Genomic DNA, 22,279 nt, shown 5'->3' with positions numbered 1-22,279 from the left:
GATATTTCAAATCCTTGTGTTATGGTAAAAGACTTCAATGAAGTATTTTTTCTCTCTAAGATGAAGGGCGGAAACTTTCCTGCAAGACAAGCTGGGAAATTTTTTAATTTAATGGAGTTGTGTATCTTGTAGGCCTTGGTGTCACATCTAGCAATTACACTTAAACTCCTAAGAATAGCGGGATTCTGAAGATTGATAAGAGTTTAGATAGAGCTTGTAGAATGTGTATGGCGTACAATTAGAAGTCTATGTTGAGAACTTGTCGCTATTTTTCCCTGTTAAACAAGTCAGACCATTTAGATTTAAAGTTACTTGACTAACGCATAAATTTATATTAAAAAAATGAAGGAAAATGCGATACAAAACGTGGCTGAAAACAAAATTTTCTTTTTATTTGATCCTCACGAATGATGCTTGATCAATGATAGAACTATTATCTCTTGTGGTAATTAACAACTTTGATGTAGATTTGGATGAATGATCATGATCATTGAATGAAGAACAACTTCTCTACTCAATCCACACGAACAAAGTGCTTTCAATCTCAGTGATAATTGCTAGGAATGAAGACTGAGAGAGAGAGAGAGAGAGAGAGAGAGAGAGAGAGAGAGAGAGAGAGGGAGAGAGAGAGAGAGAGAGAGAGAGAGAGAGAGAGAGAGAGAGAGAGAGAGAGAGAGAGAGAGAGAGAGAGAGAGAGAGAGAGAGAGAGAGAGAGAGATTACATCAAGGTTTCACAGACCTAATTTCATTAAATGTCAAAGCTTCTTGTTAATATTCAAGAAACAATAGCAGAACATAATTGAATTTTTTTTGTGTATTATTCACCATGACAAAAATTGTTACAGAGTACTATCTTTTATACAAGTTCAAAATTATGAGAGCTAACTAATGTTAATTCAATTAAATGGAATTTAAACCAATCAAATGACAGAATTAACTAATACTAATTCTATTACATTGACAACTAGTAATTAGTAAATAATAGATAATACCCTCCCTCAAGTTGGACTTGGTGAAGTGTGAATATCACAAAGTAATAACTTGGACAATATAGATTGAAAGGATGGAGAGTGTAAGGGTTTGATAAATATGTCGGCCAATTGCGAAGTTGGTGACACGGGAAGTAGATGAATTAACTTTGAATTGATCTTTTCTCGAACAACATGGCAATCCAACTCGATATGCTTACTTCTTTCATGAAAAATTGGATTTGATCTAAAGATATAGCTGACCGGTTATCACAATATTGCACTCAAAATTAAGGTTGTTTTTAGCATCCCAAAATCAACAATGGTGGATGTTCCTCTATTCACTGAATCTGCTCCAACACCTTTGATGTTGACAACTTTTAGCCCTTCCCTAAAGCTGCCATGGATCATCTACAGGTTGCAATATATAACTCTATCATATCTATCTTTTTCTCTTTTAGTGTTGTCTATTATTTATTTTTGTCTTTTGGGATATAAGTATGCATTCGAGGTGTTTGATAAAAAGCCTCCAAGGAGTTTTGTTTCTCGGAACAACACTATCTCTAGTCATCAATTAATCTTTGAACATTCGATAAAAGTGGACAATCTCGAAACCAAAGTAGTCGAAATGCGCAAATACAAGTCAAAGAAATCATCCTTAATTGGATTTGGAAAGAAGACAATGGATTCACATTCATATATTGTCACTATTGGTGTTTTTAAGAAAGTGGATGGATGATATGTGATTGTTTATGGATTGGTTGTGTCTTATTAGCTTGTTATCAAATTATGCTTAATGTCTTTTATGTTTATGTAATTGTTACTTTTAGAGATATTGCAAGACTATGGATAGGGTATGTTTTATATCACATGTCTCTTGATCTTTGTAATGTCTATTGATTTTTCATTTAATGGAATGGTGTTTACTATAAAAAAACAATACAAAACATTCATGAGACAAAAACCCACAAGCAGAACAAAAATTACCCCTTATATAATTGGAGACTGAAAGAAAAAATTTGGTCAAAGTTAATGTTATTGATTTTAAGGAAGAAGATGAAGAATATTTCAAAATTCATAAAACCTCTTTTAGCGACAGAGTTTTTGATCGCTAAATAAGTCAAAAAAGCTAAAAGTTACATGTCCTTTGTCACATTAGCAAAAATTGATGTTATTGATATTTGGATGGAAAGGAGTAAAGTGGTTCAGTTTGCAAAGTTAAGGGACCAAATTGAACTTTAAGTCAAAGATAACGGACGAAAAAAGGTATTAAGTTTTTTTTGAAATTATTTATATTACATGACATGCTGGTGATTTCTTATATTTATGCAGTCAATGACTGTCTATTAAAAATGTACATATTTTGGAATCCATACGCAACCTAACACACCACAACAAACTCAACCTCAAAACCACAACCATATTAAAGTAAAAGAAATGTCTGAAGGATAGAAAAACACTTAGAAAGGGGGGGTTTGAATAAGTGTAGCTTTAAAAAACTTGACAGATAAAAATAAATTGCACAGTTATTTTTATCCTGGTTCATTGTTAACTAAACTACTCCAGTCCACCCCCGCAGAGATGATTTACCTCAACTGAGGATTTAATCCACTAATCGCACGGATTACAATGGTTCTCCACTTAGTCAGCAACTAAGTCTTCCAGAGTCTTCTGATCACACACTGATCACTCCAGAAACAACTGCTTAGATACCCTCTAAGACTTTTCTAGAGTATTCTGATCCACACGATCACTCTAGTTACAACCTGCTTAGATAACCTCTAAGACTTCCTAGAGTATTCTGATCCACACGATCACTCTAGTTCCTTACAACTTAATGTAATCAATTCTAAGAGTATTACAATTGCTTCTTAAAAGCTATAATCACAAACTGTGATATTTCTCTTAACGTTTAAGCTTAATCTCACTAATATATTACAACAGCAATGTAGTGAGCTTTGATGAAGATGAAGATTCTGAGCTTTGAATAGAACAGAGTTTCAGCAAGTTAATATGAGTTGTTTTTGTTCAGAATCGTTAACCTTGCTTCTCATCAGAACTTCATATTTATAGGCGTTGGAGAAGATGACCGTTGAGTGCATTTAATGCTTTGCGTGTTCCGTACAGCATCGCATTTAATGTTATACGCTTTTGTCAACTACCTCGAGCCTTGTTCACGTTGTGTCTACTGACGTTGCCTATTATAGCTTTTAACGTTCCTTTTGTCAGTCAGCGTAGCTTGCCACTTGTACTTCCTTCTGATCTGATGTTTGTGAATACAACGTTTGAATATCATCAGAGTCAAACAGCTTGGTGCAAAGCATCTTCTGATCTTCTGACCTTGAAGTGCTTCTGAGCGTGATACCATCAGAACTTCAGTGCTTCTGATCTCATGTTCTTCTGATGCTTCCATAGACCCATGTTCTGATTCTGCTTCGACCATCTTCTGATGTCTTGCCAGACCATGTTCTGATGTTGCATGCTGAACCCTTTGAGACAAAGCTTCTGAGCGCTGAATTATGCGTACTCTTTATATATTTCCTGAAAAGGAAATTGCATTGGATTAGAGTACCATATTATCTTAAGCAAAATTCATATTATTGTTATCATCAAAACTAAGATAATTGATCAGAACAAATCTTGTTCTAACAATCTCCCCCTTTTTGATGATGACAAAAACATATATAAATGATATGAATTTGCGATCAGAAAGAGCAGACGGCAAAAGACAAATTACACAGCTATAGCATAAGCATATGAATATGTCTCCCCCTGAGATTAACAATCTCCCCCTGAGATAAATAATCTCCCCCTGAAATAAATACTCGAAGAACTTTAATAAAAGACTTCCCTGATTATTTCGGTAGAGACGATCACATAAGCTTCTGTCTTCAGAGAGTCCATAGCTTCTGACTTCTGCTTCCATTGGACAGCTTCAGAACTAGAATTTCTTTAGATCCCTAGAACACTCACAGCTTCTGATTCCTGCTTCCATCTAGGACAGCTTCAGAACTTGAATTTCTTTGATCTTCAGAACATTCACAGCTTCTGATTTCTGCTTCCATTTAGGACAGCTTCAGAACTTGAATTTCTTTGATCTTCAGAACATTCACAGCTTCTGATTTCTGCTTCCATTTAGGACAGCTTCAGAACTTGAGTTTTCTGGATCTTTAGAACATTCACAGCTTCTGATTTCTGCTTCCCTCGGATAGCTTCAGAGCTTTGAATTTCTACCAACATCACTTCATGCTAGATTTGTATCAGAACATTGTTGAATGTACCAGAGCATCATCAGAGCATCTCTACATCCTGAAATGTTACAGAACAAAAACTAAACGACAAAAGTCAGCATGAACGAGTCAGAACATAAAATGTATATTAGAACACATGATATGTATCAGAGCCATATAGGCTAAAATAATGTATCAGAGCAAATAGAATTTTGTCAGATCAAATAGACAAATATGGATCAAATTCTATTATCAGTGCTTCTGATTCATTCTTCTTTCTTGCTTCTGATTTCTGAAGCTTGACAGCACTCAGCTTGCTTCAGTTTCCATGAGCTTATTCTTTTTTACAGAATAACACTTCTTATGGTTTTGCTTCTTGTGTTTGCTTTGAAGATTCTCTTCACTTCTTTATACCTGCAAAACACTTAAACCATATAGAACTTGCAGTTCTTGTTAGTAAATGTGTGGGAGCTTTACCCAGCAACTGATAGATTAATCAAATCATTTATCATTTATCTTCTCCCCCTTTTTGTCATAACATCAAAAAGAATATATCAAAAGATTCAGATGAATAAAACGACAAAAAAAATCACTGGAATGTAAAAAACAAAGAAACTTTTCATTTATAATCAAAAAAGATTACAAGAGAGGAATGCAGGAAAACAGATGCAACAAGGAAAGAAAACTACAAAGACCAAAGGACTAAGATCCTAGCCTACGCAAAATCCGCGCCAGAACATCATGAATCCCGTCAGTGCTTGTAGCTTGCCTTTCCATGAAGGAGCGAAACTCAGCATTGGCTACTTCTTGCGCGTCCAAACGAGAAGCCAGCATAGCTTGATTCTGATGAAGGGCTTCCAAGGTCTCCATCAGAGCTGAGGTTTCACCAGAAGAAGAGGCACCTGAATTTCTGCCAAAAGAGACAGCAATCTCAGCAGGGTGATCTTCTGGGAGATCTTCAGCTTGTGCATCTTCCATTTCCTCATCTGAGTCTGACTCAGAAGTAGCCTTAGCATATTCTGGTTCAGGCAGCTCAGAAGTTCCATCTTCCAACGCTTGAAGAATAGCTGCTAGGTTTGTTGGAGGAGTAGGACCAGCAACTTCAGCAGGATAAACCACTACTGGAAAGACCATGTGAGGTGCTTTGTCAGAGGGGTTCATTCTGAACCAGTTAAACAACCACTGAAAATCTCCAGTCAGCACAGGAAACCATGGTTTCCACACCACGATGTCTCTGCAGAGATTTTCTTCTTCCAACTCATCTGCAGGTATCTTCTCCTCAAGAACACTTCTGTTCCTGATGAGATGGTGATAGCTGCTTTCACCAGCTTCCAACCGAAGATCACGAATACCAGGAGCTTCACACATGATCCTTCTCTGAGTGTCTGTAGCCCTAACCATAAAATCCTGACGAAAGGTATCCCAAAGGTTGCTTGTAGCATACTCGTCCAGATGGTTAAGGTGAGCAGCACCCAGAATCTCCAACCAGCCATTTACATCAGAATGTAAAAGCTCCAGATATGATTGAGTGGTAGGGGTTGGAGGGCTGACAGTGAACCTGGAGTCGGGAAGAACAACACTATAGGGATTAGGTGTTCTGGTGGGAAAAGGGTGTGAGAGAGATGAAGAAATATCTGATGGATGGGTTGAAGGAGAGGAGATATCAGATGGTGAAGAAGGTGGTTCCGAGAGGATGAATGAGGAGGAAGAGGTGGTGGAGGTCTTTGAAGAGGGAGGTGATTGAGGGGTACCGTCAAGGGGTTGATACATACGTCTAGAGTAATTTCCAGACATCATAGCTTCAAACGGGTTCACTTTGAGAGGGTCATAGGTGATCCTTACTCTTTTTGGTTTGGTTTCTGGTTCAGCAGTTGCCTTTCTCTTTTGTTTCCGATCATTATCTTGATTCCCAGAGCTTGACGATGGATTCATGATGAAGTTGCAGATATTGGAAACTGCTAGGGTTTATGATATGAATGTAAAGAGAGAGAACGAAAAAGAAACTGAATGCAAAGTGAGAGAAATATAAGAGGGAAAAGAAACGTTTGAAGAATATAAAAAGAAAACTGAAAGAGAGTAAATGATGAAAAGCATTTAATGTTACGTGACGTGAGGAGAGATAATAATGACAAAAGACGTGATTTGCACAGTTACCTAAGTAGACGTCCCCTCAACTGCACGCACGCTTGTCCAGGAATAGTGAACACGTGTTTACCATCTGGATAGCCAGTTACAGCTGTTTTGCTTTTAAAGAGATTATGAATCAACTTAGACAATGAAACGTTAGTAATAACTGAATCACAATTCTAATTGATTTCAATCAGAACTTCTTAAAAAAAATTTCATTTCAGAAGATACCCATACATAAGAACTTCTCATCTTCTCATTCTGGGCTTGTTTCTGAAGACCCATTTTGTACCTATTATATTGAATCCATCTGGTCTAGGAACAAGATCCCAAACATCATTCCTTGTAAACTGATTCAGTTCTTCTTGCATAGCAATTATCCAGTCTGGATCTTCTAGAGCATGATCAACAGAAGTTGGCTCGATCAAAGATACAAGACCTAATTGACAGACTGCATTGTTCTTAAGGAATGCTCTTGTTCTGATTAGATCATCCTTCTTTCCAAGAATGACATCTTCTGAATGACCAGAGATGAGTCTGGATGATCTTCTGACAGATGGTTCTTCAGAAATGCTTAGATTCTCCAGAGAAGCTGATACTTGATCTTCAGATTCTTTGCTTCTGAGAAGCTCTGCTTCTGATGCGTTGCTTCTTGGCTCAACAACTTCTGATATATCAATATCACAATCTGCAAAATTATCAAACTGCTTTGGTTTTTCAGAACCAAGCTTATCATCAAACCTGATATTGATTGATTCTTCCACAATCAATGTTTCAGTATTGTATACTCTGTAGCCTTTTGAGCGTTCAGAATATCCAAGAAGGAAACATTTTTGTGCTTTGGAATCAAACTTACCAAGATGATCTTTAGTGTTCAGAATAAAGCATACACATCCAAAAGGATGGAAATATGAAATGTTGGGCTTTTTATTCTTCCACAATTCATAAGGAGTCTTATTTAGAATAGGTCTGATAGAGATTCTATTCTGAATATAGCATGCAGTGTTTATTGCTTCTGCCCAGAAATGCTTAGCCATATTGGTTTCATTGATCATGGTTCTGGCCATTTCTTGCAGAGTCCTATTCTTTCGTTCTACAACTCCATTTTGCTGTGGAGTTCTAGGACAAGAGAAATCATGGGCAATACCATTTTCTTTGAAGAATTCTTCAAAGGATCTGTTCCCAAATTCACCACCATGATCACTTCTGACCTTTATGATTTTACACTCTTTTTCAGATTGAATCTGAATGCAGAAATCAAAGAACACTGAATGAGACTCATCCTTGTGTTTCAAGAATTTTACCCACGTCCAGCGGCTATAATCATCTACGATGACTAATCCATATTTCTTCCCTCTGACAGATGCTGTTTTGACTGGGCCAAACAGATCAATGTGCAAGAGTTCTAATGGCCTTGAGGTAGAAACAACATTCTTGGACTTGAATGCAGGTTTGGAGAACTTGCCCTTCTGACATGCTTCACAAAGAGCATCTGATTTGAATTTCAGATTAGGGAGTCCTCTGACAAGATCCAGTTTGTTAATCTGAGAAATCTTTCTCAAACTAGCATGACCTAATCTTCTGTGCCAGACCCACTGCTCTTCAGAAACAGACATAAGACAAGTCACCTTCTGACTCATAAGATCTTGCAGATCTGTCTTATAAATGTTGTTCTTCCTCTTGCCTGTAAATAGGATTGAGCCATCCTTCTGATTTACAGCTTTGCAAGACTTTTGATTAAAGATTATATCATAACCATTGTCACTCAATTGACTGATAGATAAGAGGTTATGTGTTAATCCTTCTACAAGAAGTACATTAGAAATGGAAGGAGAGTTACCAGACTTTATAGTTCCAGAGCCAATTATCTTGCCCTTCTGATCTCCTCCAAACTTGACTTCTCCTCCAGACTTAAGCACCAGGTCTTGGAACATAGACCTTCTTCCTGTCATGTGTCGTGAGCATCCAGAGTCCAGGTACCATGACATGTTGTGCTTTGTCCTTTTTGCAGCCAAGGATATCTGCAATAGGAATAATCTTATCCTTAGGTACCCAAATTTTCTTGGGTCCTTTCTTGTTAGATTTTCTCAAGTTCTGATTGAACTTGGGTTTAACATTGTAAGCAATAGGAGGTACAGCATGATAATTTTTAATGTGAGTTTCATGATATTTCCTAGGTTGTGTCACATGCTTTTTGGTGTGTGTTATGTGAAAACTTTGAGCATGTGAAGTGTGCCTAATATCATGGGAGTGGCCATACTTGAACTGATCATACAATGGCTTGTATGTGAATTTCATTTCATCAACAGGTTCAAGTTTGTATGGGGTTTCACCCTCAAAACCAATGCCAACTCTTTTGTTTCCAGACACAGCATATATCATAGAAGCTAGCTGACTTCTGCCAATACTTCTAGATAAGAACTTCCTGAAACTTAAATCATATTCTTTCAGAATATGGTTTAGACTAGGAGTGGATTTTTCTGAATCAGAAGAAGATCCAACATTATTGGATAATTTTAAAAGTTTTTCTTTTAATTCAGAATTCTCCAACTCAAGCTTCTTTGTTTCAAATTCAAATAGCTTTTTCAGCTTTTTGTATTTGAGACTAATCTGAGACTTGAATTCCAGAAGTTCTGTTAGACCGGAAACTAACTCATCTCTAGTAAGTTCAGAAAATACCTCTTCAGAATCTGATTCTGATGTAGATTCTGATCCGTCATCTTCTGTCGCCATCAGCGCACAGTTAGCCTGCTCATCTTCAGAGTCTGAATCATCTTCTGACTCATCCCAGGTTGCCATAAGACCTTTCTTCTTATGGAACTTCTTCTTGGGATTTTCCTTCTGAAGTTTTGGACATTCATTCTTGAAGTGTCCAGGCTCATTGCATTCATAGCACATGACCTTCTTCTTGTCAAATCTTCTGTCATCAGAAGATTCTCCACGTTCAAATTTCTTTGAACTTCTGACGCCTCTGAACTTCCTTTGCTTGTTCTTCCAGAGTTGATTTAGCCTTCTGGAGATCAAGGACAGTTCATCTTCTTCTTCAGATTCTGATTCTTCAGGATCTTCTTCTCTAGCCTGAAAAGCGTTAGTGCATTTCTTGATATTGGATTTTAATGAAATTGACTTACCTTTCTTTTGAGGCTCATTTGCGTCCAGCTCTATTTCATGACTTCTCAAGGCACTGATAAGCTCTTCCAGAGAAACTTCATTCAGATTCTTTGCAATCTTGAATGCAGTCACCATAGGACCCCATCTTCTGGGTAAGCTTCTGATGATCTTCTTTACATGATCAGCCTTGGTGTATCCCTTGTCAAGAACTCTCAATCCAGCAGTAAGAGTTTGAAATCTTGAAAACATCTTTTCAATGTCTTCATCATCCTCCATCTTGAAGGCTTCATACTTCTGGATTAAAGCGAGAGCTTTAGTCTCCTTGACTTGAGCATTTCCTTCATGAGTCATTTTCAAGGACTCATATATGTCATAGGCCGTTTCCCTGTTAGATATCTTCTCATACTCAGCATGAGAGATAGCATTTAGCAAAACAGTTCTGCATTTATGATGATTCCTGAAAAGCTTCTTCTGATCATCACTCATTTCTTGCCTTGTCAGCTTTACGCCACTGGCATTTACTGGATGTTTGTAACCATCCATCAGAAGATCCCATAGATCACCATCTAGACCAAGAAAGTAACTTTCCAGTTTATCTTTCCAGTATTCAAAGTTTTCACCATCAAATACCGGCGGTCTAGTATAACCATTGTTACCGTTGTGTTGCTCAGCAGAGCCAGATGTAGATGCAGGTGTAGACTTTGCAGTTTCATCAGCCATCTTTTACTGAAGCGTTTTTCTCTTCCTGAATCTTTTCTAAACACGGTTAAGTGCTTGCACCTTAGAACCGGCGCTCTGATGCCAATTGAAGGATAGAAAAACACTTAGAAAGGGGGGGTTTGAATAAGTGTAGCTTTAAAAAACTTGACAGATAAAAATAAATTGCACAGTTATTTTTATCCTGGTTCATTGTTAACTAAACTACTCCAGTCCACCCCCGCAGAGATGATTTACCTCAACTGAGGATTTAATCCACTAATCGCACGGATTACAATGGTTCTCCACTTAGTCAGCAACTAAGTCTTCCAGAGTCTTCTGATCACACACTGATCACTCCAGGAACAACTGCTTAGATACCCTCTAAGACTTTTCTAGAGTATTCTGATCCACACGATCACTCTAGTTACAACCTGCTTAGATAACCTCTAAGACTTCCTAGAGTATTCTGATCCACACGATCACTCTAGTTCCTTACAACTTAATGTAATCAATTCTAAGAGTATTACAATTGCTTCTTAAAAGCTATAATCACAAACTGTGATATTTCTCTTAACGTTTAAGCTTAATCTCACTAATATATTACAACAGCAATGTAGTGAGCTTTGATGAAGATGAAGATTCTGAGCTTTGAATAGAACAGAGTTTCAGCAAGTTAATATGAGTTGTTTTTGTTCAGAATCGTTAACCTTGCTTCTCATCAGAACTTCATATTTATAGGCGTTGGAGAAGATGACCGTTGAGTGCATTTAATGCTTTGCGTGTTCCGTACAGCATCGCATTTAATGTTATACGCTTTTGTCAACTACCTCGAGCCTTGTTCACGCTGTGTCTACTGACGTTGCCTATTATAGCTTTTAACGTTCCTTTTGTCAGTCAGCGTAGCTTGCCACTTGTACTTCCTTCTGATCTGATGTTTGTGAATACAACGTTTGAATATCATCAGAGTCAAACAGCTTGGTGCAAAGCATCTTCTGATCTTCTGACCTTGAAGTGCTTCTGAGCGTGATACCATCAGAACTTCAGTGCTTCTGATCTCATGTTCTTCTGATGCTTCCATAGACCCATGTTCTGATTCTGCTTCGACCATCTTCTGATGTCTTGCCAGACCATGTTCTGATGTTGCATGCTGAACCCTTTGAGACAAAGCTTCTGAGCGCTGAATTATGCGTACTCTTTATATATTTCCTGAAAAGGAAATTGCATTGGATTAGAGTACCATATTATCTTAAGCAAAATTCATATTATTGTTATCATCAAAACTAAGATAATTGATCAGAACAAATCTTGTTCTAACAATGTCCAGATTTGAAAATAAAAAATTCAACTTAAGAATTTCAAAATTCGAACGCTTTCATTTAAGTACTCCAGCCCTGCCTTTCCCTCTTCTTTTCCTTCCATTTGAAACAAAAGAAAACTAGCAGAAGTAGAGCTCTCATCTTTCACATTGTTTCAAATTTTCTCTCAAGTTTTACTCATGTATGTAACACCCTTCTAAACCCCACGAAAATTATAAAAAAAATCAGAGTAAAACATAAAAACAAGGGTGCCACAATTAAAATAAATTAATTTATCATAAGTCAATTGTCATGCTACACTTAGGAACAAATCATCAAATTATCATAATCATGTTTCTACACAGCGGGACATTTTCCAACGGATAGGCATAACATCATCTATACAATATCCCACAAAATACATCCAAAAACAAACAGATAGAGTTAAAATCAAAACTCTATACTAGCGTTCCCCCCAGTGTTACATGACCAAAGCATGACACGGATCCAACTGACTCAAATGGATTACTCGACGAGCTAATCCTCACCAAGCACAAAAGTTATCTATCAATTTGAAAAATAACAACAGTAAGGATGAGTCTCATTCACATTTAACCAATGTTATAAGATATAGATAATAAAATATCAATCATATATTATTCACCCAATTACAATTACGATCAGATTCACAACAACACAATTAGTCACAACAAATACACAATCAACACGTATTATAACATTGGACAATCTTCTATTCATGTTATACTAACACAAGTAGCCTAATGCAATGCAACTATATGCATGTGGTACCAAACATGGGATAACCCATCTCACCGATCCACCATCATCAAGGATACAGGTACACCCACTCACTAATTCCACACAATGGGAATTAGCTACCACTGATCCACCATCGTTAAGGATCAGCCAACATAATGATTATGAATGCATGCATCACATATAACATGCTAATCATCAACAATAATCAACCGAATGTCATAATCATCCACCAACACAATAATGAATAGCCACACACAGTTTATGCTATCCTTAACCATAACAATCACATATTTCACATCAACCAATATATGTATATCGACCATCAGTTACAACCACGGCATCATAACAGATCAAACATTCACCACTGTACCTGTACGCATAAATTATCACAACCAAATAAAATTGAGTGTTTTAAAATAAAATCGAGTCACGACTCAAAACACCATTTTATTGTATAAATCATTTAATTAGCTTCGTCATGCTCAAAATGGCACCAAAATCTGATTTACGGTTTGAAAGATACGGATTTTAGAAAATAATTAATTTTTCAAAAGCCATCAGTGGTAACCGGTTACCACAATTCAAGTAACCGGTTACTACTTGACGGAGTAACCAAGAAGTCTGTTCGTAACAGCGGTAACCGGTTACTTCAAAACCAGTAACCGGTTACTGCCTCCCAGCAGAACCAAAGAACACAATTTTTAACAGTGGTAACTGGTTATCACAAACCAAGTAACCGGTTACTTCACAGCGAATAGGCTATTTTCAGTGACGTAACCTCAAGTAATCGGTTACCACCCCCCAGGTAACCGGTTATTCGTACCTGAAACCCCAAAAACTCTATTTTTACAGCATTGCATCAATCTGAATTCATACCAATTCGCACCAGAACGTATTATAACATCAAACAGCAACAACAAACACAAATTGACACATTTATAACACATTTCAAACCTTCAATTACCACCATACATAATCAATACAAACAATGTTAACCAATTTCCCAAAACCTAACATTCTTCAACCTAAAACATAACTCAATTGATACAAACAACATGTTCAATCCATCCTACTATCTATCATCCCATAATAGAAGATAAATGGAAGAGTCCCCCCTTACCTTAGCCAAGAATCTGGACTTTTCCCCATCTTCTCCATCAAACCCGTAAGCCCTTTTTCTCCGTAAGCCCTTTTTCTCCAAATTCAGCAAGAATCTCCGATCTTCAAACTCGCTTATCTCCCTCATCAAGAACTTCCCTGACACGAATTAATATATCAAATCGAAAGAAATTTTGTGTAGAATCCGAATCTTCAAAAATTACCTGATTTGGAGCTACGAGCAGAAAGTTATGACTCATTTTGTGAGAGTTGCACGATGAATACGAAAATAGCTTTGTCCATGAGTTCTCCTTCTCTCCCTCTTAGGTTTTCCTCCTCCATTTTCCAATTTCCTCTTATTTCCTTGTTTTATGAAAACATAACATAATTTAGTAATGGGCTAAACACTTAACACCCCCTTCATTACTAAATACCACACTTGGCCCAAAGTCAATACTCCATAATTCCTTCAATTAATTCAACAAAATATTAAATAATTCCAAATAATAATATAATTTCTGATTAAATTAAAATTAGAAAATATGGGGTGTTACAATGTACGTTCAAACATAGGATCTTCATCAACTTCTACTCCTCCTCATTCAAGTTAAACACAAACATATCACACATTTTGTAAGTTATTCATTTTTTTAATTTATGATGCAAGTAATTCCTTAATATGTTATATTTATGCTATATCATGATGCGTTCAGTAGAAATGTACAATTTGTTTGTTCTTAATAAGATTAGGTGTGAATTTGAGAAATTTTAGGGTTATGGTATGTGCATGAACGCATTTTACTCTAGGGAGTTTTAATCTGGATTTTTAAATACGAACATAAATAACAAAATCTGAATTTTTTCTGTTTTTCATTTTATTTTTTATTTTGTTTGCTGATACATTGTTTCCGCTTGGATTTTGATATGCCTTTTCTTGTTTGATTATTAAAAAAATGGTTGACGAACATACCATTATGGTCGAGTGGCCTAACATGTTTTAATGTCAGGGAAAAATCTACACTCTCGCGACACGCGGTTAGAGAATCATCACTGTAACTCGGTGAACTGACTTTTATTTTTATATATGCAACAATGTTGCGGTGAGCAAGAGTCGCCACCGACTTTTATTTTGTCCAATGTTAGGAAAGGTAAAAAGTACAGAAAAAGACCTTTTTGAAAAGAAACGGGCTCGGGGGGTAAGTTATGAAAAGGGAAGGTGCAAGCACCCTTTTCATCCGTAGTTATCTACGGGCTCTTAACTTGCTTAGCTCATATTGTTTGTTACAAGAAGCAGGTATAGAGCTTCTATTGGCTGGTAAACATAGCGCACATTCTCAGTCTCAAAATATGTGTGTTGTTTCCCGGTGCCGATTAACTTGGGAAATGCTGCTAGAAGTCCCTCAATTCTTATACGAGACATATCCACAAACTGTCTAGAAACTAGCACTTTACCAGATTTACCGACAATGGATGCAGCAAGAACAACCATTTTGTTCAATTGATGATTGAAATGAGGAAAATGCTTGTTCTAGTGTTGAATTGAATAAATGCTTACCGATGCTTAATATATTTTTAATTGGCTTTTTATTTCGAATAAGTAATATAGCACAATTGGTAAGGATTTTGCTATTTATTAAAATATAATAATTTAAGAGTAGACTATTATATTTTAAAATAGACTTTAAATCGAATATTTATAAAATTCAGAATGTCAATGTAAATGAACCCGATATTTTATAAAAATCCAATTTTTGAAATAGTTTTAAATTTCTGAAAAGTGTGGGCAAATTTTGGGGTATGACAATCACATACTGCAAAAGGATCGTCTTCCTGGAGTCATGTATCTACAACTCATGATGAAGCACCTGCAGCTCCCTTTCATGTTGATGTGCATGCACATGATCCACTTACTGTAGTTGAACCTAATGTTAACGGACCTGCTAGTTTTCCGAGAGATCCCAAAGACACTTTGCTACTTTCTTTATATGCACATCATGTTGGAGTTCACGTGTGGGAGGGAGAGGTAGAATATAACTTTTACTCTTTTGGACATTTATTTTATACTAATTGAACCGTTTAACCTGATGAGGATAGAAGTATGGATTGATCCAGGTAAAACCCAAAGGGAGACAATAGACATCAGATGATGTCATGTTAGATTATCATTCCTATCTAAAAATTATATTAACCACGTGAATTTGATCGTAGATGTTGTGGGTGATGAGGCACAAGTTGTCTTTCATAAAGTACGTACATTAGAGACATACTTCACGAACTTGGAGAGGATTTCACAAGTATAACTCTGGAACATCTTGTTTGGTGTACCTCTACTCCAAGTTAGCTTAAGGTAGTTTATGGAAGACGAGACAAACAACATGAAGCAATTTTCTATTTCGAGTAATTTATTTACATCCTTTCTAATAATTTCACAATACTTGTGCTACTCGCTTACAAATATTTCATCTGAACCACCAAGTATCACCAGGTGTGAGTGTATTGACGTAAACTCTTAAGATTTTCCACGAGCGTGCTCGATTATCCCACTCAAATATAATTCGGCGACAGAGTAGTAGATCATGCTCTTGACTGCATCCAGACGAATGATACCGGTTTCACACCCGTGAAATGAACACCGTAGTTGTTGGAGATGATATCTTAATACTCTGGATGACTGATTTGTGGGTCTCGACTTTTGTCTCCGAATCTACCTGAGCGAGTACTGCAGTAGTTTAGGTATTTGTAGGATATACCTAGGAACCTCTTAGTTTGTCACTGGCCTCTGCAAAGATGTTGATGTGATATTTGCATACTACCGTGAGCATCTAGTGCTAGAGAATGTTCGCAGTCTTCCATTTCCTCGTCCATGGATTACATTATACAGTTACATTCAATGATTTTATAATATTCTATCCTTACATGACACCAAAGCTAGAAGAGGATTCCCCTAGGCCATCTCACCAAGAGTTACTAAAAAAGGAACATGCAAGGGCAGATCATGTCGTGGATGTACTGATAACATGTTACTGTATTGTTATTGTTGGAAAAGAAGTCATAACTAGAGGAGATTTTCAGGAAGACACTCTTGAGAGGGTCACTCTACAAGCAATCTTAGCAGAGGCACGACATGCAATAAAGTATAGGAGGCAGAGAAGGAACATGGGTGTTAAATATACATGAGTGAGTCCAAAGATAAAAATCAAACACATTTTTACTTGAATTGGAGTGTGTCAGATAAAGAGATTTATTGTATTAATTTGTGCTTTCGAATTTCAATAGCCAAATAGTGCAAAAGACAATATATGAGTTTTTGAACTCTAGATCCACCCCAATGTTCTGAAATAAAGACCTATGGAATGTGTAAAATTATGTCCAAAAGTGTCTTTAGATTTTAAAATCCGAATTCACTCATATATTTAACACAACCAAAACATACCCGACGATATTGTTCTAGAAGTGAGTCTAGAGATTAAAATTTAGACACATTTTTACTTGAATTGGAGTGTGCCTTTCTGATGAAGAGGTTTACACAATTTGAGTTTCCATGGGATTAGTGATCACTAGATGGGTGTAGTGAATACTACTATATAGAAGATAATGTTTATAATCATTCCTACTAATGAAACATTGTTGGGTCATGAGGAACATTCACATTTGATCAAGAGCAAAACACAAAAGAGACACCACATATTCATCCAAAACTTTAAAGTAGTGGGTATATGAGTTCCTCTCATTTATAAAATGCCTGATCTCCATTTTTCTAAACAACGTGGAACTTATCCACCTCACTTGTTTCTCAATGATTGTATTCATTGTATTCATGCCTTATCATATAAAATCATACACAAGTTATGCTCATCAATAGTCATCAATATTTCGTGATATTGAAGAATTTATGAAGCTACAGAAATTGTTAAAGCATTAAATAAATGGTAGTGGCTACATCAAATTCTATTAAACTGAACTATGCAAAAGCATACGCAACAACTTCTCACAACACAAATCAATCTCAAAATTCCAAACAAATTCCTATGCCTCAAACTGAATCGCATGAAAACAACTAAATCCGATAATAGAACAGATACACACAAAGGAAAGATGTGTCAGCAATTGGAGCTAATACTTCCGAACACCTGCACCCGTATCACGGGTCTCCCATGCTGGTTTTTTTTCATTAGCAAGGTCGTTCCTGATTAGTCCTTCTATTGGCTTCATGAGAAAGAAGTACTGCAGGCAAAAAGAATAAAATGAACAAGTGGAGAAGAAACCTCCTGTCGTTTACAATAAATAAATATAATAATAACGAGAAAATGGATATACGCCGAAGTTCAAAAGCTTACTTGTAGAGCAAATAAGAGAGGAATCCATAATTTTCCTCTCTGATTTGGATTCGGTCCATCAATCAATTTTTTGTCAACAAAAATAGATTCACTTTTGTTCAATGCAACTTCAGTGATTGTTTGGACTAGATGAGGAATCCAAGCAATCCCATTTGGAAGAACCTGTCACCATGCATACATTTTCTCAATCAGATTTTAAGCAAGATATATATGGGCTAAAAGGGATACAAGGAAATGCCATGATGCAAATCTCTAACCTTTTCATCACTGTCATTTTTGTTGCATCTCCCGCTATTCTCGATCAAAACAACAGGAATCTCAGAAGCCTAGGGTTAAGAGAAACAGAATACACAAGCATGAAAATTATTAATTAGTGTTTGTGTTTGTGAAAAGCAACAAAATAATCATCTATATTGACATGAGATTAATTAAACAAAAGAAAAGGAGACAACCCGGATAGAATTCTACTTTTTATCAAAGACTATTCTATCCAATTCGTTAATCTCGGGATCTTTCTTACACCAACTATAGATGTTATCCCAACATTCTTTCGACTTCTCAAAGTAAGAAAAAATAATTTGTTATGAATATATAAGTGAAATTAGAAGGAAAATATTAAATGATATTTCTTTCTACCATCATTGAATTGATTCATGTCATGTACAATAACTCAATAATAAATTTAAACTAGTAACTGGAATAGATGATATGGATTACATACAATAGAATACAAATCCATAAAGTGATAGGAGTCCATCATGTTTTTATGAATATATGCCCAGGGTTCAAAATTCTTAAAATTGCAGGTTTTTAAAATAATTTTTGAATTTCAAAAGGGGATATTTTAAAATAACTTTTGAATTTCAAAAGGGGATATTCCACAGATTAAAGCTTGAGCTATAATGTTAAAAAAAAGGCTTTGGCACCAATGCACCAGCTAAGGTATGAACCTTTGTTTATTCTTAGTACGAAACAAAATTGTTTTAGGCTATGTTTGGATATCATAAAATCAGTGTTGTTAATATCGGATCGCGGAAAATATCGGATCACCGAAAACCCGATATGAGAAATATCGGATATCGTAACGGGCAAATAGCGGAAATCACAAAGGCGATTAAAATAAATAATTATATATAAAATAAAACATGAAACACATATAAAAGCTAATAATATAAACAATTTTTAAAAAAGTTTACTTAAGATTAAACTGAAAATGTCAAGTTCTACCAACCAAATAGTTCAAACTTCAAAATCAAAATGCCTTAAAACTTAAAATTAAATAGTTCAAACTTTAAAATAAGTAATAACTAATAGTTCTTCTAAGCATAACTAGTGATAAAGGTCTAATTATTCCCCAATCTAATTATTCTCCAACATAATCCTGTTTATGATGATGGAGGCACTATGACTCCTATAAGTCCTATATATAATCACACCAACTAATATTACCTCTTCACATTCACTTCTATTTTCTCGAGACTACCAAGATTATGTTAATATCCATACTGCTCTCCACTTTATTATTACTTCACCTCTTCAAATTTGCACTTGATTACTGTGCACCTCTTCACAGCCTACTTACTAATTATTACTGTCCACCTATTACTGTCCACCTCTTCACCTCCTACTTTTACCTTCCACCTCTTCAAATTCAATATTTCAATTATTATTTAATATAACTTATTAAAAAAATGATCAGAAAAATATAAATTCTGATAAGAAATTCAAAATCGGTATACCGGAAAACGGCCGATATGCGGAGCGTGGCAAAGTTGAAACGGAATATCGGATCTCGTATCGGATAGGCAAATTCCGATATGAAAAACCGGTATATCGGCGATATAACCGATATTTGACAACACTGCATAAAATCAACGGAGCGGAATGGAGCGGAGTGGAGTGAGATGGAGCGGAGTGGAACGGAGCGGAACGAAGATACCATTCCATTGTTTGGAAATTTTAGGACGGAACAAGATAAGTTGTTCATTCCGCCCAAATCGGAGGGTAAGAAAAATGATGGTAAGTGATGGAATGGAATGGAATCCATACCACTCTATTCCGCTCCGTTCCATCCGTTTTTAAATTATCCAAACAATGGAATATCATTTTATTCCATCCCATTCCGCTCCGCTCCATCCGGTTCCATCAATCCAAACAAAGCCTTAGTTCAATCATATAATCTAGACTGCCAATTCATGGTTAACCAGGTCCAGACTGATAAACTGGTGTGGGTTTCAAAACTCCCTGTTCCATGTTAGTTGTATTGCACAAATTAGCCAAGTGTCCTAAATGGAGTAACGGATATAACTATATTGGTCATCACAAACGAAAGAAAACAGATCCCTACAAGAGTGAGAATCCACTAGAACGGTTGTTTTCTATTCAAGGATCATAGATCCAGGAGCTAAAATCTAAATATTTCAATTTCCAATGCCTTTACAATTTAACCTTTTTACCCTGAAATGTATTTAAGGATAGGGTTGATATTAGATAGACAAATACCTGAGCATCCTTCTTTAAGGAGGCACCTGATCTTACAACTTGCAAGAGAGCCTCGGATCTTTTTGAGAAGAATTCATCATAAGGCAATCCATCTGGAGGAGAGAATTGGGCATGTGTGAGTGCTACTATAGCCTTCTTCCATATTCCTTTGCCAAAACTGTCAGTTATTGCTTTGGCGACTAACTTATCCAAGTTGTCTACTCGATACGCATCTAAGCGGTCCACGTAAAGCAGAACATCTATGGTCTTGTCCAGAAGGAAACTACTCAAACCCAAACAAAAGAAAAGGGTAAAGAGAACAAAACTATATCAGTTTCTGTTATTTTTTCAAAAACAAAACACCAAAAACATGTTTTAGAGGTGGACTATTCCGTGCCAGACTTAAAAGCATACCTTTTTATTATATTAAGTGCCATATCATTGATGTATCCCCCTTCAATAAGACCAGGAGTATCGATAATGTTCAGTGTAAAACCTGCCCTTGATCGTGACACCATAACAGGTCTTGGCCCTTCAGACTTTCAAGATTAAAAAAAAAACAAACTTTTTAACAACACATAACCAAACAAAAGAATATCAACTTAAAAACCACCACCCTACAAACCATCATAGGAAAGTATCATCACGTACCTGAAAAGGACTAATTGAAACCACCCTTTCCCCAATGATGGAGTTCACAGTTGAAGACTTCCCAACGCCACCTTTTCCCATCACAAGTATAGTCAAGGAGTTCACATCCTATACCAAAAGTAACAAACACAAATTCCCAAAGGGGTAACAAAAACGAAGTCAATTCACGCCAAAAACATATAGGCAATAGTAAAAGTAAAACAATCCCAGCTGCCCAAGTTTTTAAATCATAGTTGTGTGATGCAATAGTTGGCATTATATCAGTTGTGTGATGCAATAGTTGGAATTATTGAAAATTACAGTAAGAAATGCTTATGCCATTTTTGTCGGAATCTTTCAGAGACATTAAAAACCCTAAAATCGCAGCCATAATTACAATTGTGGATCATTTCTTAAAACCTTTATTATAATTTGTATTATGAAAAATTGCAGCCAGTGCGATCGAATCGCCACCAGTCTCACAGAGACCTAAAAAACCCTAACATCAGAACCATAATTATTCATTTCTTAAAACCTTAAATAGAACCAAACATGAAAACTTTTACAAATGCAATAATTCAAATGATGTAACTATAATTGATAGAAGTCACAGTCTCAGAGACATTAAAAACCTCGACACCACGGCCATAATTACGGTTGCGGACCATTCCTTAAACCCTAGAACAAAACTAAGAAGCATGAAAAACTGTAATAATTCAAGGATAAAGGGAAGAAAAAACCTCTTGTTTAAGTTGTCCCAAGAGTTCAAGCAACTTAGTCTGTGTAGCAGGAGCGAATGTATTGATTCCTGACCACTCACGAACAGTTTGTTGTTGAGAAGCCATAACGTTCCACTAATAACAATTCCACCAACACAAACATTTATTAGTGAAAATTCAATTCAATTCAACTGAAACCTAACACAATTAGAAAACAGAAATATGAACATGAATTAACAAATACAAATACTAACAATTAACAATACTGGTTTAGACAAAGTGAAATGCTGGAAAAGAAGAGTGGGAGAAAATTGACGATAAAATTGGGGGAAAATAAGAAGCGAAAATGAAGAAAGAGAATGGTTGATGAATACCGGAAGGGAGAGAGGGGTTGTGGTAGGGAGGAGCGACGATAGGAAGAACCGCCCTTAAGCCTCTCCTTATCCAACTAGTGTGCTGTTTCGATATGATGATAGCGGTCTTCTTCGTCTTCAGCTATTGCCTTGGTCCTTTAAATATTAATTACTATTAACTTTTTTTTTTTTAAAAGGAGTGTTATTTGTTTGGTTGAATGTGTTTTTTTATCTTATAATCTTAAATTTTGTTTGTAGTCTCTAAAATATTTATGTTGTTGAGGAGTATTGAATTATGATTTCAAAAGAATTTTTTTTGGTTATAAAGGATTATTTTATTTAATTATGTAGTTTTAAAAAAAATTTAATTATGATTTCAAAAAATAAGAGAGTTACAATGTCAAATTAAAAATTTAACGGATCTAATTTTTCAAATTGTTGATCTCTATCA

General features: G+C 36.0%; 1 protein-coding gene across 1 annotated transcript; it reads right to left on the bottom strand.

The window, feature by feature from the left end:
• Positions 1–17,207: 17,207 nt before the first annotated feature.
• On the bottom strand, positions 17,208–22,007 carry LOC131623693 (translocase of chloroplast 34). Its single transcript, XM_058894708.1, has 8 exons — positions 21,850–22,007; positions 21,497–21,610; positions 20,778–20,885; positions 20,541–20,665; positions 20,148–20,409; positions 17,903–17,971; positions 17,646–17,807; positions 17,208–17,532 (listed from the first exon to the last, which is right to left on the bottom strand). Exons 2-8 carry the CDS (start codon positions 21,599–21,601, stop codon positions 17,422–17,424), a joined length of 942 nt encoding a protein of 313 aa, XP_058750691.1. The 5' UTR covers positions 21,602–21,610; positions 21,850–22,007; the 3' UTR covers positions 17,208–17,421.
• Positions 22,008–22,279: the final 272 nt, after the last annotated feature.

This window comes from Vicia villosa, unplaced genomic scaffold (genome assembly GCF_029867415.1).
Source record: "Vicia villosa cultivar HV-30 ecotype Madison, WI unplaced genomic scaffold, Vvil1.0 ctg.000077F_1_1, whole genome shotgun sequence".
Taxonomy (NCBI): Eukaryota; Viridiplantae; Streptophyta; class Magnoliopsida; order Fabales; family Fabaceae; genus Vicia; species Vicia villosa.
This window is presented reverse-complemented; position numbering and strand designations above follow the sequence as displayed.